The sequence below is a fragment of the Trachemys scripta genome, chromosome 23 (assembly GCF_013100865.1).
Source record: "Trachemys scripta elegans isolate TJP31775 chromosome 23, CAS_Tse_1.0, whole genome shotgun sequence".
NCBI lineage: Eukaryota > Metazoa > Chordata > Testudines > Emydidae > Trachemys > Trachemys scripta.
The window spans coordinates 13,025,492-13,040,832 of NC_048320.1; the positions used below are offsets into that span (position 1 = coordinate 13,025,492).

Sequence of the window (15,341 nt, forward strand, 5' to 3'; positions counted from 1 at the left end):
CCTCCCCACCCCTCGCAGCTGGTGGAGCCGCTGACGCCCAGCGGGGCCCTCCCCAATCAAGCCCAGATGCGGATCCTGAAGGAGACCGAGCTGAAGAAAGTGAAAGTGTTGGGCTCCGGCGCCTTCGGCACCGTGTATAAGGTGAGGCGGGGACAGGCGGAGTGGGGGGCAGGGGCAGCGGGCAACTGGGGCCAGGCTGCTGCTCCGCAGGACCTAGGAGAGGGATGGGGAGCTGGCTGGGGGTGAGGCAGCACTGAGAGACTCTAAAGGACACAGCTGGACAGCATCTCTACCCTCCCTCCCGAGTGTCCGGCCCCACGGCTGCATCCTCGCTTGGAGCCCTCAGCCCTCCTTAGCGCTGCCTGTGCACCACCCATTCGAGCCGTGAGGTGCCGCCCCGGCGAGTGCCCTCACCATCCCTCCCTCCCCTCAGGGCATCTGGATCCCCGACGGCGAGAGCGTGAAGATCCCCGTGGCCATTAAAGTCTTGAGAGAGAACACGTCGCCCAAGGCCAACAAGGAGATCCTGGATGTGAGTGGGAGACGGGCGCTGTGGTGGGCACACATGCCAGCACTGCGCAGGTGCAGAAGGGCACTGACCCGGTCTGCCAGGCTCAGCCGTGCCCTGGCCAACAGACGTGGCTTCGCTCAAAGTTAATGAGCCGCCAGGTCCCTCCTAGTCTGATACACGTTGGGTTTGCTCCCATCCGTGGCTGTAGGTAGCGGGTACAAACTCTCCGGCTCAGGGCACTTTCCCCGCTAAGCAACCATAGTCAGTGCCTACGCGTATTACCCTGCCTCCATATGCCACTCCCACCCCCAAACTGGGCCTGTGCATCCCAGCACGTCCATTTGCTGGAGAGGGACAGGCTGTCGTGTGACCCACTGTTGCAGAATCATTACTTGTGGCAGGGGGAGAAAGGGACCCATCTCATCCGCCGTCATTTCCTTGCAGCTCTGCAATTTGATCTCCCCACTGCAAGGCCCCAGACTTGGCTGGATCATGCTGTGGAAATCGAAACCCAGCTGGCAGGAGCAGCTGGGCAGGGCCACGAGACTGCCCCATGGACCCACACATGGCCTTTCTGTGGTGCAGGGGGGTGGGAAGCCAGCTCTCGGGTCTGGGCTCCTGGCAGGATCTCCCCTGTGATGCCCAAGTCGAGTCCTGCCGGGGTTGATTTTGCTCCAAGCCAGTTTCTCTCCTCCCCAGGAGGCCTATGTGATGGCAGGCGTGGGCAGCCCCTACGTCTCCCGCCTTCTGGGCATCTGCCTCACCTCCACGGTGCAGCTGGTCACCCAGCTCATGCCCTACGGCTGCCTGCTGGACTACGTGCGGGAGAACAAGGACCGCATCGGCTCCCAGGACCTGCTCAACTGGTGTGTGCAGATCGCAAAGGTAGGAGGAGCCCCAGGGTTGGGCGAGGGGGTTCAGGTGCAGCTCTCCTGCCAGAGAGGCCGGGGGGACGATCAGCATCAGGCGCCTTCCTGCCACCCACAAATCACAGGTTCACATTCCAGCAGGGCCGACTCCGCCGTCCCACTGGGGAGAATTCCCAGGCTCTTTGGGCCCTGGGGTCCCCTCTGCTCTGCGGGGGTGTTAAAGACCCCGTGGCCAGGCTTGTAAGCATGGAGCTGGGAAGGGGGTTGCTGCAGGAGTCTGAGGCCAAAAATCTCTCCTTGAAATTGCAGTGTGCTGGTCGTTCACGCTGCCCCCCACTCCCCAGAGGTGGCTGCATTAGCCCTGTAGGCGCATCGTTCGTCAAGCCCGTTTGGCTCTTTCAGGCTGAAAGGTGCTGCGCAAACATAGGTAGCGATCAATATCAAAGCCCGGCTGCTGTTTCCTACCCCACCCATGATACACGGCCACAGCAGCGGCTTTGCCAGCTCTAGGGCCGTAGGGGGCAGGCTGCTTCCAGCACAGGGGGGTAGTATACAAGCAGAGAATGGCCAGCCATAAATGAAGGGGGAGTATTGATTAGCAATTGGAGCAGGTGGGTGGGCATCAGGATCCCTGTGTTCTGTACCCGGCTATGCCACTAACTCACTGGATGGCCTTAGGCAAGTCTCTTTCCTGCTCTGTGCCTCAGCTTCCCCATCTATAAAATGGGGCTAATGTCTGTAAAGTGCTTTCAGATCTTCTGAGGTGCAGAGCACTACTAGCGGGGGGGAGGGGCGGAGGGGGTGCGGCTCAAACCAGCTGGGTCCCGAGAACTCCACCATGGGGCTGAGGTGCTTATGGGTCTCCATGCTGGTTCCTCCCGCCCTTCCCCCCCCCCTCAGGGGATGAGCTACCTGGAGGACGTGCGGCTGGTGCACCGGGACCTGGCTGCTCGCAACGTCCTGGTGAAAAGCCCCAACCACGTGAAAATCACGGACTTCGGCCTGGCCCGGCTGCTGGACATCGATGAAACAGAGTACCACGCGGACGGGGGAAAGGTGAGCCAGGCGGGAGGTACCAGGGAACTGGACTGGGAGAAGCCAGTGGCGCTGGGGCGGGGCCCAGACCCCAACCCTTCACTCAGAGACACCCTGTGCCACACTTCCCCACAGCAATGGCTCCCTGGCATCACGTGGCAACCATGAGCTGCCAATGCTGGCCCGCCTAAGAGCCTCCTGCATTAACTCCATCCCATCCCACCCCCCAGCAAGGGGCAGCTAACCAAACCACGGCCATGTCAGGGCCCCCCTGGGGTGCCCAGATTTGGGAGGGGCCGTCACTGTAATGTATTCCTTGGGTGCTAACGCCTGCAGCCTCTTTGCCATTCGGTGTCCCTCTAATGGGTCATCAGAAGCAGCGAGCGAGCCGAGCGTCTGGCTGCGCTGGATGAAGGGGGTGCTGACTCCATGCTCATTCTGCAATTCAGAGGCCTGGCAGCAAACTGACGCACCCACAAGCCCTTGTAGGTCCAGTCTTGTCCATCGGGACAGGCCAGGTCAGGAGTACACCTTGCAGTCAAAACCCTGCTGGAATTAGCCCGGTACATGTCTGAGCTGCGTTCAGTGGCCGTACGCCAGTGGTTCTCAAACGTTTGTACTGGTGATCCCCATCACACAGCAAGCCTTGAGTGCGACCCCTTCCCCTTATACATTAAAAACACTTTTTTATATTTAACCCCATCGTAAATGCTGGAGGTGAAGCGGGGTTTGGGTGGAGGTTGACAGCTCGCGAGCCCCCAGTTTGAGAAGCCCTGCCGTACATGGACCTAGCAGCTCTCTGCTACCTCCTTCCTGGCATCGGGTCCTGCCGGACGTTTTGCTGTTGAGTGCCGACAAGGCCTGTGATGGATGGCCGAGCTCTTGGCTGAGACTGGTCCCAAACCTCAAATTCTTAGCACAAAATCTAAATCCAAAATATTTTGGCCCAACCCCAAAATTCCTCCATTCCTAAATGCGGCTGTGGGCCTCACAGCAGCTATAATTTGGGTCCCTACAGCATCCATTCTCCGCTATGCATCAGGCTCTTCCCATGATGCACCATGTTCCCTCACCCAGAGGGGATTGGTGCATCATGGGTGATGTAGTCTGACTAGGGAGCCTGGCCCATATCTGCAGGCAGCTCTTAGTGCCCGTCCTGTTTCTCCCTGCTCCTGAACACACGACAAGGCAAGGATGAAATTAACAGGCTCCGTCTGCTCTGTGTTTTTTCCGGCCCCAGGTTCCCATCAAGTGGATGGCTCTGGAGTCCATCCTGCGCAGGAGATTCACGCACCAGAGCGACGTCTGGAGCTACGGTACGTTGCGTTGTCTCTGGGATCCCTAGCTGCAAGGGACATGGGATGAAAGTCCCATTGCTCCTGGTCCTGAAGAGCCTGTCTTTCCAGGAGTGACCGTCTGGGAGCTGATGACCTTTGGTGCCAAGCCGTACGACGGGATCCCGGCCCGAGAGATCCCCGACCTCCTGGAGAAGGGAGAGCGGCTGCCCCAGCCTCCCATCTGCACCATCGACGTCTACATGATCATGGTGAAATGTACGGAGAACCCTAACCGTCACGGGCATCCGCTAGCCACCCCCCACCATTCTCCACTTCTGGGTTGTACTGGCGGGAGGCACGTTTGGTCTTGGAGGCTCAGAAGAAAAGGCTCCAGAGTTCAGAGGATGGGGTTCCTCTTGCTACTACGTAACCGAGGCTTGTGGGTGAATTTGTTGGGTAAAGACCCTGGGGCCTAGCCTCTGGGATGGGTAATAGCCAGCTCTGTTCAACCAGTCCCAGAGGGCAAGGCGTCTTTGCAGGAAAGGCCAACATTTGGCCTGTGGCATGGGTGGGTGAACTCGGCTACCTTCTGGACACAGGGACTGGGGCTTTGCCTACTCCTAATTGGGACAGAGGGTAAATAGGCGAGACGGACCCCACCACACGCTAAAAAGCCCTTCAAGCCAGCCTTGGTGGTGCAGCCTCCTGGGGTCGAGGCGATGCTCAGGCATGTGTTCCAAGGAGAGGGTCACAAGGGCTGGGAGGTGTCTCTTCACCAGGCCCCTCGCACTAGTCCCTGCTCCTGTATCGGTGAGCACAGTTCTCACACGTGCAGCACGTGCCTTGGGCTCACTGGCACCTTGCTCTCTGCCCGAAGGTTGGATGATCGACTCGGAGTGTCGCCCCAGGTTCCGGGAGCTGGTCACAGAGTTCTCCCGTATGGCGAGGGACCCACAGCGCTTTGTGGTCATCCAGGTACGTGGAAACAGCTTAGGTCACTACACAGCTCTTGGCAGGGAGTGTCTCTGTCTCTCAGTGAGAGGCCTGGGCAGCAGCCATCTCCCTCCCCACCACTTGGTTCCCAAAACCTTTCAGTCTTTGGCCTGCTGTGGGGACACCACTAGGGGACTCGCACCCCACCCCAGACAGGAAGTGTGCTGGCTTTACCCACCCCATTCAGCTCCTCAGCAAGTCCAGGGCTTGGGATTCTTCTCTGCCAGGTGGGAAGCTAAAGTGGGGTGTAGGGCAGGGAACTACAAGCCAGCACTCCTGGGTTCTATCCCTGACTCTGATTCACTGGGCGGCCTCTGGCGAGTCACGTTGCTGTAGTTCACGTTCCCCTGCTGTAGCAGCAGGATAATGCTGACCTACTCCCAGGGGCATGGGGAGAATGAACGTCCATCCCGTGCTTGGGGATCTTGTGATGGAACATGCCAGAGAAGCACAAAGAATAGTTCTAATCTTCAAGGGATGTCCTTTTGGGGCCGTTAATCACCCCTGCACAGAAGGACTGGCAGCTAAAGGGCTAATTTCCCAACAGTATTGTCCTGCCTGCCCACTTGCCCTGGAGTTGTGATCCCAGCCTGTGGAGTCCTTGGTGCTTTGTAGAGCATGAGAACGAGGTGAAATGCCCTAAACTCCCCTCCTCTGCCCCCCATAGAATGACGACATGATGGGGCCAGCCAGTCCCATAGACAGCACCTTCTACCGCGCCCTGCTGGAAGAGGAGGACATGCAGGACTTGGTGGACGCTGAGGAGTACCTGGTCCCTCACCAGGGTTTCTTCAATGCAGACCCCTCCGCCAGCTACCGCAGCCGGATCCCTTCCACCAGGGTAAGCGCAGCACACACTGCCGCGGGGCCTTCACTTATCCAGACCGGGCTGCGGGCGGGTGAAAATTCACAAGGCGAGAGCAGGTCAGGACTGGCTGGGAGAACAGCAGGTGCTGCAGAGGGGGGCGCTGGTGACCCAGGAACTGCCTTCCCTCTAGGCTGGCTCTGACCCTAGCCGGCCTGGCTGCTAATGCTGCCTTCATTCACCTGAGGGGTAAAAGCAACTCCTCTCCCTGGGGCTTGTTGGGTGCCTGAATCCCAGCTTCACCGGAGGAGGGTCCTCAGCACTCATCCCTCCCACTTTGTTCTCCTCCCACTCCCTAGAGCACGACAGAGACCCAGGTGGATGCGGAGGAGGCAGAGGACTCGGCCCACTACCCGTACCTGGGCCCGGCTCTCTTGGAGCAGGCGGAGGGCCCCACTCCTGACACGTTTGACAGGGACTCCGTGGCGAGCAAAGCCCTTCAGAGCCCGCCCGCGCTGGAGGCCAGCACCCTCCAGCGGTACAGCGAGGACCCCACCAGCGTCTCAAGTGACAAGAACGAGGGGCCGGAAGCGGAGAGTCACATCAGCCCGGCCTCCTGCAGCATAGCTCCAGGTATGGAGGTCGGGCCCAGCCCTCCACTATGGAAACTGCCCTTTTCTGGCCAGGGACTAAGCTGAGCATCAGCAGGGGAGGTGTTCTTGGGGCAAATGCACAGAACTAGGACTCAGCTGATGGGCAGCCGTACCCAGCGCTGCCACCAACACACTGGGTGACCTCAGGCAAGTCCCCTGCCCCTCTCTGCCTCAGTTTCCCCCTCTGAAATGAGGATAGCTGGCTCTCAGGAGCTTTCGAGACCAAATTCATGAATACTTGGAAAGCGCTGTCTATCTCCAGTATTTCCATCAGAGTGAGCGACGGCCATGTAATTATCCTCACAACCCCCTGGGAGGCACAGATGGGGAACTGAGGCACAGAGAACTAAGTGACTTGCCTAAGGTCTCAGGGCAAGGGGGGAGGTGTGATGGAGCAGGAAATTGACCCTGTGTCTCCGACCGCTCAGGCCAGTCCCGTAAGCACTGGTTCAGCTGTTCTTTGGGAGCTCAGCAAAGGGCAGAGCATTAGACAGAAACACTCCAGCCTCAAGCAGTTTCTGATCGTGGCCTAAGGAAGGAGTAGGAGAGAGCAGGATACAGGGCGGTTGTGATTTTAAAGACCGTGCCAACTGGGTGGAACCATCCAGCACTAGATAAGCGGCTCCTGCGTCTCAACGTCGGTCACTCCAACCCCACAGCCCCGGCCTGAGACTCTTGCAAAGATGCCTGTGCCCTGCGCTAGAGATGCTGTGTTGGCGTCGCCTACATTTTTGTTGCTTTATAGCTTTGGAGTTAGGCCATTTCTTTGAGTTTCCAGGCTGGGCCCGGAGCGGGGATGTTGGGGGGGAGGGGAAAGGAGGGCACTAAAATGAGCTGTTCTGCAGGTTCCACTGGGGGAAAAAAGTGATGAAAAGGTAAAACAATGAAAAACGGGGCAGAGGGAGCATGAGCTTAGGAAGACTGGCAGCAAGGGAGATAGTCAAAGTATAAAATCTCACCTCCCAAACCACTAAGGGACCCACCCACCCACCGAAATCTAAAGGGTGTGAACCTCCAGGAGGAACCATTTAGTGTCACACAGCTGGGAGCAAGAGGATGAAATGAAGCAAGGTCAAATTCAGACTGAACAGCAGGGGAAGTTTGATCTGTCCAGAATACAGGACTTTCCAGACAATTTGAGCCACCCAGCCCCCTGTCCTGTCTAAGGGTAATGGCCTGCATTAGGAAGCTGCAAAGGAAAGCAGAATAAAGCTACCTGGTTGTGGGAAAGTGGTGGAATGATTTAAAAGCTAGGCTTTGCAAAGTACTAAGAGTGAACGGGCCGGAGTAGTCCTGTGTCATCCCCAGGGCTCCAAGCTGCATGGGGCATTGGGAAAGGAGGCCCAGTTTCTGTGATTCATGAGACGTTTTGTCTCCCATTTGTAGAGTACGTGAACCAGATGGAGGATTGCCTCTCGCCTAGCAAGCACCAAAGATCCCAGGTGTCCACGCTCGAGAAGCCAAAGGGACACCTGGGAAAGAACGGGCTAATCAAGGAACCAAAGAACCCTTTCCAAGGCAGCTTCACCAATGCAGTGGAGAATCCGGAGTACCTGACCCCACACAACCTTTCCTTGGCGAGTGCTTTCACACAGGCCTTTGACAACCCTTACTACTGGAACCAGGACCCTTCCAAAGTCAACCCTGCCGAACCGGGCTCCACAACCAACGGCTTCACCACGACTCCGACTGCCGAGAATCCAGAGTACCTCGGCCTCACTGCGTCCATCACGCCGCCCAAGGACACATCAGACTAACAGCCGGGCCTGGTCAGCAGAGGAAGCTATTTCAGCCAAGGCAGCTTGGATATGTATCAGTGTATGAATGGTAACAATTCATCTATGTGGCGTGCGGGACTCCTGTAATGAAGAATAGCACCAAGGCCCGTAACTATTGCTCAAAGGCAGCTCTGCCCGTCCTCTTCAAACTAGATCTGGTTGAAGCTTGGAGATGACCTGGAAGGACCGAACAGAGCTGGTCCACGTCTCGTTCCAGCGAGCATGCAGGGACTGAGCACCGCTTTCAACAAGCCTGTCCTTCGTTTATCTATGCAACCGGATTCATTTTGACAAATACCTTTGGTGTCTATGGAAAACATGGGACCTACGGGGTCTCTTCCATCTCCACCTTCTCTGTGCAGGGATTGTCAGACCCCTCCACTTCCACGTGCCAACCAATGGGCTGCTTGGCTTAAAAAAGCCAGAACCGGGACAATGGTGGGGTTGAAATTCAAGGGCTTTAATCAGAGTGATTCTGACTGACTGGCAAAATGTGAAACGAAGCCTACAAGGGTGGCAAACCACTGGCATCTCTTTTCCTTGCTCCGTCATTAACAGAAAGGGTGGGGGACAGGCCTTCATTCCCCTGGGGTACCGATAAGGCTGGATGTGCTCTCACAGCCTGAAGGGGGTTACCAGTAATGTTTTTTTAAGACACCCATGGAAAAGCTTTAACAGGACAGGGTTGAAAAGTGGTGGAGGATCGGAGCTGACTGCAACAGTGAGCAGCCCTTCCCTGCCCCTAAACAATTCAGAGCTGCTCATGCCGACAGAACTAGGGTGAAGCATGCAGCAGGCACTGTAGTTCAGAGCGTTCTCTGTAATAAGTAATCAAGAGCAGCAAGGGAGGAGGTATGACCAGACCACTATTAGCACAGGTACTGGCCAAGGACAGGACAGCTCAGCTGTCCGATTCAGCACCCATGCTGAAGAACAGGATGGGAACGAGAGACAAGGAACGGAGATCAGGGTACCGGTCCGTTCCCGTTGTGTCCAGCAGCGACGGCAACCTACTTAACAGACCTTCATTCCAACTGCCCGTGGAGCTGGGAACCAGGCCTCTGTCCAAGCTCTGTGAAACGTGGGGGGTGGAGACAGGTATTGCTTTGCCACAATACAACCTCTCACACCATGAGATCACCCAATGAGCTGGCCACCCTTGCTTTGACTTCCTGTTTTAAGACAATGAACTAAAAGACAGGAGCACAGCCTGTTCCCACTGGAGTGGCACTGTCCACACAAATGTGATGGCTTCCTCATCACTCTACCTGGAGTATTTATTTTTTTTAAATCAGCAGTCACTCAATGCCCCTCCAAATTATTCAAGAGGGCCACATATTACACTAAATAGCAATAATCCACTTCCAAAACTGGCTTGGGTCTTCCAGTGTGGCAAGCCCGCAGAGAGACTTCCGTGAAAGCCTCAATCTCTCCCTCTATCCGTTTAGGTTTACATTGGTTTGTCATGCAATGCCCTAGATAACATTCAACAGAGGGTCCTGTGGCACCTTTAAGACTAACAGAAGTAGTGGGAGCATAAGTTTTCAAGGTTCTTGCATCTGAAGAAGTGAGGTTCTTACCCACGAAAGCTTATGCTCCCAATACTTCTGTTAGTCTTAAAGGTGCCACAGTACCCTCTGTTGCTTTTTACAGATTCAGACTAACACGGCTACCCCTCTGATACTAGATAACATTCAAACCCTCCACGTGTGCTTCAGTTCAAACCTTCCCAGACCTACATGTGCAAGAGAGAAGTTTGCTCTTACAAAACTTTTCAGGGGGATGAGTTGACTTGTGATAAGACATCCCCAGATCCTGTTTTAAAATGTTGGTTTTATGCGTTGTACGAGGTGACTGATGGATTGTTTTTAATCATCTGTATCAAAACTATTTGTATATTTGATTGTACATTGTTTTTCTACTCTATTTGTCTGAAGTGTTTTTCCCCCCCAGCGTGCACATCCCCTTTCGACTCTGAGGCCGATGTGTTTGCTGTTTACTTTCTCCTATCAGCAAACGTTAGAAGTAGGAATATTGAGCATTCAGCATCCACAGGAGATAGTAACACCTAGCACTGCTGTAGCATCCTCCTGTGCAGGGGAGCAAAGGGATGTAACCCCGTTACCTACCCCTCAGGGGTGGGATCTAGCTTAAGTCATTTGTTATATAGGCTGGAAAACTGAGGCAGATACATGGCAAAGGCCTACTTTAAAATCTGTTTGATGTTAAACGATGATTACGATAATTCAATTCAATTTAGCCATCTGATGGGGAGAAAGGAGATCTGAAGCCTCCAGTCCCTGCCAGTCTTCATTCAGAGATGACTAATGTCTCCTACTAAGAGGGCAGGTTCACCTGCATTACCTGAAAAGACCTCCACCTTTCTGACTCACTGCTGGAAAAAGTGAAGGTAACCAACAGCATTTCTCAACCTGGAATCTTTCAATGAATGGTTTGATTAGAATTGGCCAACTGCTCCGTTTAACCTTGATTATAAACTCCTCAGGGCCGATGAGGTGCTTAGATATCGTGGTGGGGAGCACAGTAGAACAACAAAGATAGAACAGAAATGTCTATTCTCTCTGAACCAGCATTTCTGACCCTGATAGCCAGTCAAACTAGACACCATCCTCATTAAGATGGAAAACATACCAAAGGGGAGAGTAAAGTCATTTTTTTCTGGCCACTAAAGCAAAATCTACCTGAGAAGAAATACTTCTGCCCAATTTGCTGAACTAGGAATCCTATGCAGGTCTCCAGCCAAGCTATCTGAGGGAGACAGTCTCAAATTTCTTTGCCAATGTTGTTTTCACTAGAGAGAAAGAGGATTTTGTGATATATGGCCCATCGTGTCAGCTCTGTCTTCTGTATATTCCAGCAGCCGTTATGCTTTGAGCCAAGGAGCTTGTTAGCTGTGACATTAACACATCTGAGCTGTTCACCTTCTATCTTTTAACTCATTTGCTTTTATAACCAGGGAACCTCTACTGGCATTGAAATACTCAGAGCCTAACCTTCCTGTGTATGCACAATTTCTAAACACTAATGTAGGGCTGGTCTACACTAGAAAATTTGGTTGGTTTAACAACGTCGGTCAGGGTGTTAAGCCGACCCAAGTCTCTGTGTAGACAGTGCTGCTTCCTCTTGGAGAGCTGGATTACCTAAAACGATGGGACAACTCCTCCCGTCAACGTAGGTAGTGTCTACACTGAAGCACGCAAGTGTACACTTAGAGTGTAGACAAGGCCTAATCCTTCCACCCACAAGGAAAATCTCCTTTGAGTATCTGCTGCAAAAACAGCGCGGTTGTACGTTGAGATAGCAAACGATGTAAAATGCTAGTGAAGACAAAGGCAGAGGGAGTTTTTACCTGTATGGAGCTAGACCAGGTCAACCCCAGGGGGTACTGGGATTGACCTCGTCTAGCTGTATGCAGGTAAAAAATTCCCTATGCCTTTTGTCTCCCCTAGGATTTCACATCATTCGCTATCTCAATGCGCAAACACACACTTTTTGTTGGCAGCGAAGACAGCTTTATTTTAGGAAGAGAGAACCTGAGGCAAAAGACCAAGGGACTGCCTTGAATGCAGATGCACAGATGAAACGCACAAGTGCTAATTATTCATCTAGCATAAGGCACCCACAAGCGCAAATGTAACTGTTTTCTCTGAACGAAAGGTACGTACCTTTCTAATCAAATGGGTTGCAACCCACAAGCGACACATTTTGGGCAACCCAGAGTTCCAGATGACTGAATCCATAAACAATATTCACCCTGAGCGCTACTGTCACCACAGCTAGAGTTTCAAAGCTTTCATAGCCAAGTGCACTGTATCCCTATCTTATAACACAGCAATAATCTCCCAGTCATTTATACTCCCCAACAAATTAAAAAGAAGCAAGGTTTTACTGTGATTTTATTTACTACTGGCTATTTTTTTTAATACACAGTCTATAATAAATAGAATTACCCCCCTTAAAGCATAAATTAGACACTGGATAGTCAGAAATTCATTGGCACTGCCAGGTCCTTATCTAAACACCAGCATTCTCTTAAGTCACTTAGCACTTTATCCTTTAGCTCATTCACCCCCTTGGCATTCAGTGTCAAAGGGCAAAGTCATGACAATAGAAAGTGAAAATTGGGTGTTAAACAGGAGGGGTGGGGTGGGGTGGAGGGGGGAGTTTTCTGCAGGGAGCAGATGGGCAATTAGAAGTCAGTCACTAATTATGGTTCTCGCAGGAGGAGAGGAAATAAGAAAGGGATTTTACTATCCAAAAACTGATGTCTAATTGATCCTGCTTTAGCACTGGTTTAAACAGTGACAAGGGTTTTTTTAAATGATTAACAATACTATTTAGTATTTAGTATTTAGTTCTTAGCATTTAAGAACAATTCAGTTCTTCTCTAAAACCTTCTGATCCAAATCACCAGGTCTTCATAACCACTGTGGTCAGTTCTCTGCCCCAAAACACTGACTCTCTCATTTCCATATCACCACAGTGCTAAGCAAAACAGGCAGAGCTTTCTCAGTGCACTTAGAACTCCTGGTCTCTCATAGACTCCACCCAACCTGCCAGGATTTTAAAGGAGGGTGGCAGCAAGCCAATTAGTTGTCCTTGTATGTGCTACAGAAATAGGAGAAACAGGGACATTTATGGAGTGGAAGAGGGGTAGAAAATGATGGCGTGGGGACACTCTCCTCCTCCTTGGGGCTTGGGTGGCTGTCTGGGGTTAGATGGCATGCACAAAGTAGTACCAAAGTTTAGTCATTCCTACCCAACAGCAAGTTAGCTCTCAGCTAACCCATCCCTGGTCCCAAGTCACCTGATGTGATGCCATTCCCCACAAGCCTCTTTGTACAGCAATGTTAGCGATTCAGGTTACCTTGATGTCTCTTCCACACATGACGCTGCCTGGCCATAGAGTAAGATAATTAAGCCAGAAGGCAGAGAGGAGCAAAGCACCAAGGTAATGAGATTTAAGAGTTGAAGGTGATCAGAACAGAAGGCCTGTAGTGACGAGGAGGGTGCTGCCGGGGCTACAGGATGACACAGGGGGGACGGCTGTTGGTGATTTTTTCTAGCGGTTCCCCATTTCTGGCTCTTCTTATTGCTTCAATGAGCTAGAGAACAAGAGACAGAATGGAAAGGCATTAATCCCTCCATCAAAGATTGTCCCACAGGTCTCTAATGGAGAAGATTAACTGAGCCCTCTCCACACGGATGGGCCAAGATCGCAGAAGCTCAGCCTGAAAGAGTTTCAAGGGCCGGACTTTCCGAAGATGCTATGCACCCCCCTTCTGAAAAATCAAGATACCTTAAAAGGTGTATCAAGCCAGGCATCCAAAATCACTACTCGTTTTTGAAAACGCTGGCCAGCGTTTCTAAGCTAAGTAATATTAAAGGCAGGCAACAGTTTGTGGTTTAAGCGGCATTAAAGCAGAGTTCAGGATGGTGTCTGAATTCTTGTTACAGGCAGCAGGGTTCTGATTGTAATAACATGCCCTTCAGCTTGAAACGTGCCTTGATACACTGTGAGGAGAGTAGCAAAGCCCTAGGATGATGAAATGCCTTTGAAAAGCATGTCACTTCCAAAAATAGAAAGCTTCTTGGTCAGAAGGGGGTTGTTGTAACAGGAGCGTCCCTATAGGCACATTCCACACAGGCTGATGCAAGGGTCAAGCTGGGATCTGGATACTTACATCCTTCTCATAAGGAAAGCCACCATTCTCTAGTTTGGAGAAGACAAGCTGCCCATTGATTTCAATTTCAAAGGTACCTTAAAAACAGTAAACACAACCGAGCTGTAACAATCCACAGACACTTCCAAACTACATTTTTAATTCACTGATCAGTCCCACAGGATCACTTACTCAATGCTGAAGATCAGGGCATTCAGTCAGTTTAAGCATACAGACAGCAAACAAGGAATAACATCTCTAACTGAAGCTATGTTATAAGTCTATGCTAGGCCTGTCTTAAAATACGTGCTTTTAATCCAAGGATCTCAAAGAGCTGCATAAAATGTCCTACACCTCACTATGAGGTCAGGAACTATTATCCTTGCTTTACAGAAGAGGAAAACAAGCCACGTGACTTGACCCTGGTCACCCAAAAGGCATGACATTCAGATACAGAACCTAGGAATCCTGCTGTATTCGATTACACAGCTTCAAATTTGCAGTGAAGGATCAGTTTCCTTGTACAATAATATCCCAACATCCTCGTACAACTGAACCAACCTGAATAATGTTAAGTATCCTCTCCCCCATTAAGATTATTGCCCACATCACTTTTTATTATTATTATTATATTATGATTATTGCCACAGTCTGAGGCAGTGACCTTATCAGACACCATGTGCTAAGCAGGGACAGACTGGACTGGGTCATATGCATGTGTGGTGCAGAGTCCCTTGTGATAAGACAAGACAGGTCTGTAGTGTAGCAAACACAAAGGTGATTCTTCATATGCACAGAGCTGTGTCCTGCCCAGGGCCCTAGAAGATGCAGATTCCAGCGGGTCGCTGGTGAAAGGGCTTTCCATAGCCATGAATCTCAATCAAAAAAGCCCTGCCCCACCCAGGCTCCTGATGGTTTCAAACTGAGATCCAGCACTCGCTGCATTCCTGTTGACTCCTATATTCTCAGTTGGCTGCAGAAAGAGGCAGTTCTTGTGGTTAGCAGATCCTGGCCCAAATGAGTTACATATCCAACAGGAAAACCATGTGTATGGCACCAAAGCTGTCTCCTCTCTTCTCCCACTTACTTTTAACCCCTTTCACCCTTGAATTATTTGCCAACACACAAGACGTGTCACCTAGGTGCCCTTTAGAGGACAGCTTTGAGGCTGCAAGGTTGGCATGGTAGCACCTAAGTAGTTATGAAAGTTTGGTGGAAAATCCTACCTTTCCCCCCGAGCCTGGATTCAATTTCTATATCTGGGTACTCTTCTTTCACTGCACTTGCCAATTCCAGGTATGTGGACTCAAACCCACAGGGCTCACTGATAAGAAAGGAAGAAAAACAGATGGTCGGAAAAGGCACACACAGGGTAAAGCTTTGGAGATGCAACTGGAGATGCTGAGAGGCTAACACGGGGGAAGACGAATTTCAGTGCCATTGCTATGCAGAGCAGAGATCTAGTGGGAGCTGAACTGCAGAGCAACATGCAAAGAGGTTGGAATGGATATGGGGCATCCCCCAAAGACCATCACCCCATCATATTCCCACTGAACCCCACATCCCCCTATGCATCCATTACACTACAGTCCCCTCTCTGTGAACTGCCAATAACTCCCATCTGCCTAATTTAGCCCACCACTAAACACTCCCTCACCATATTCCCTCCATGACAAGATCCCCTCTGCAGCCCCCAACGCTCCCAACAGCCCCCTAGAGCCCACACAGCCCCCAAC

At 52.0% G+C, this 15,341-nt stretch overlaps 2 protein-coding genes across 2 annotated transcripts in view; one reads left to right on the forward strand and one right to left on the reverse strand.

Moving 5' to 3' along the window:
- The window catches only part of ERBB2 (erb-b2 receptor tyrosine kinase 2), a 40,768-nt gene extending 30,921 nt beyond the window's left edge, over positions 1-9,847 (forward strand). The window contains exons 18-27 of the mRNA XM_034755779.1: positions 19-141; positions 434-532; positions 1,211-1,396; positions 2,281-2,436; positions 3,656-3,731; positions 3,822-3,968; positions 4,570-4,667; positions 5,353-5,526; positions 5,850-6,123; positions 7,530-9,847. Of these exons, the coding sequence (XP_034611670.1) occupies positions 19-141; positions 434-532; positions 1,211-1,396; positions 2,281-2,436; positions 3,656-3,731; positions 3,822-3,968; positions 4,570-4,667; positions 5,353-5,526; positions 5,850-6,123; positions 7,530-7,900 (1,704 nt within the window). The 3' untranslated portion in view covers positions 7,901-9,847. The remainder of the gene's footprint in view (positions 1-18; positions 142-433; positions 533-1,210; positions 1,397-2,280; positions 2,437-3,655; positions 3,732-3,821; positions 3,969-4,569; positions 4,668-5,352; positions 5,527-5,849; positions 6,124-7,529) is intronic.
- Positions 9,848-12,906: 3,059 nt separating this feature from the next.
- On the reverse strand, positions 12,907-14,929 carry MIEN1 (migration and invasion enhancer 1; the record flags this gene model as incomplete). The annotated part of the gene is given in 3 exon segments (XM_034755780.1): positions 12,907-13,047; positions 13,627-13,703; positions 14,832-14,929. Coding segments are annotated over 3 exon segments (259 nt in total), but the record flags the coding sequence as incomplete, so codon positions are not given.
- Positions 14,930-15,341: the final 412 nt, after the last annotated feature.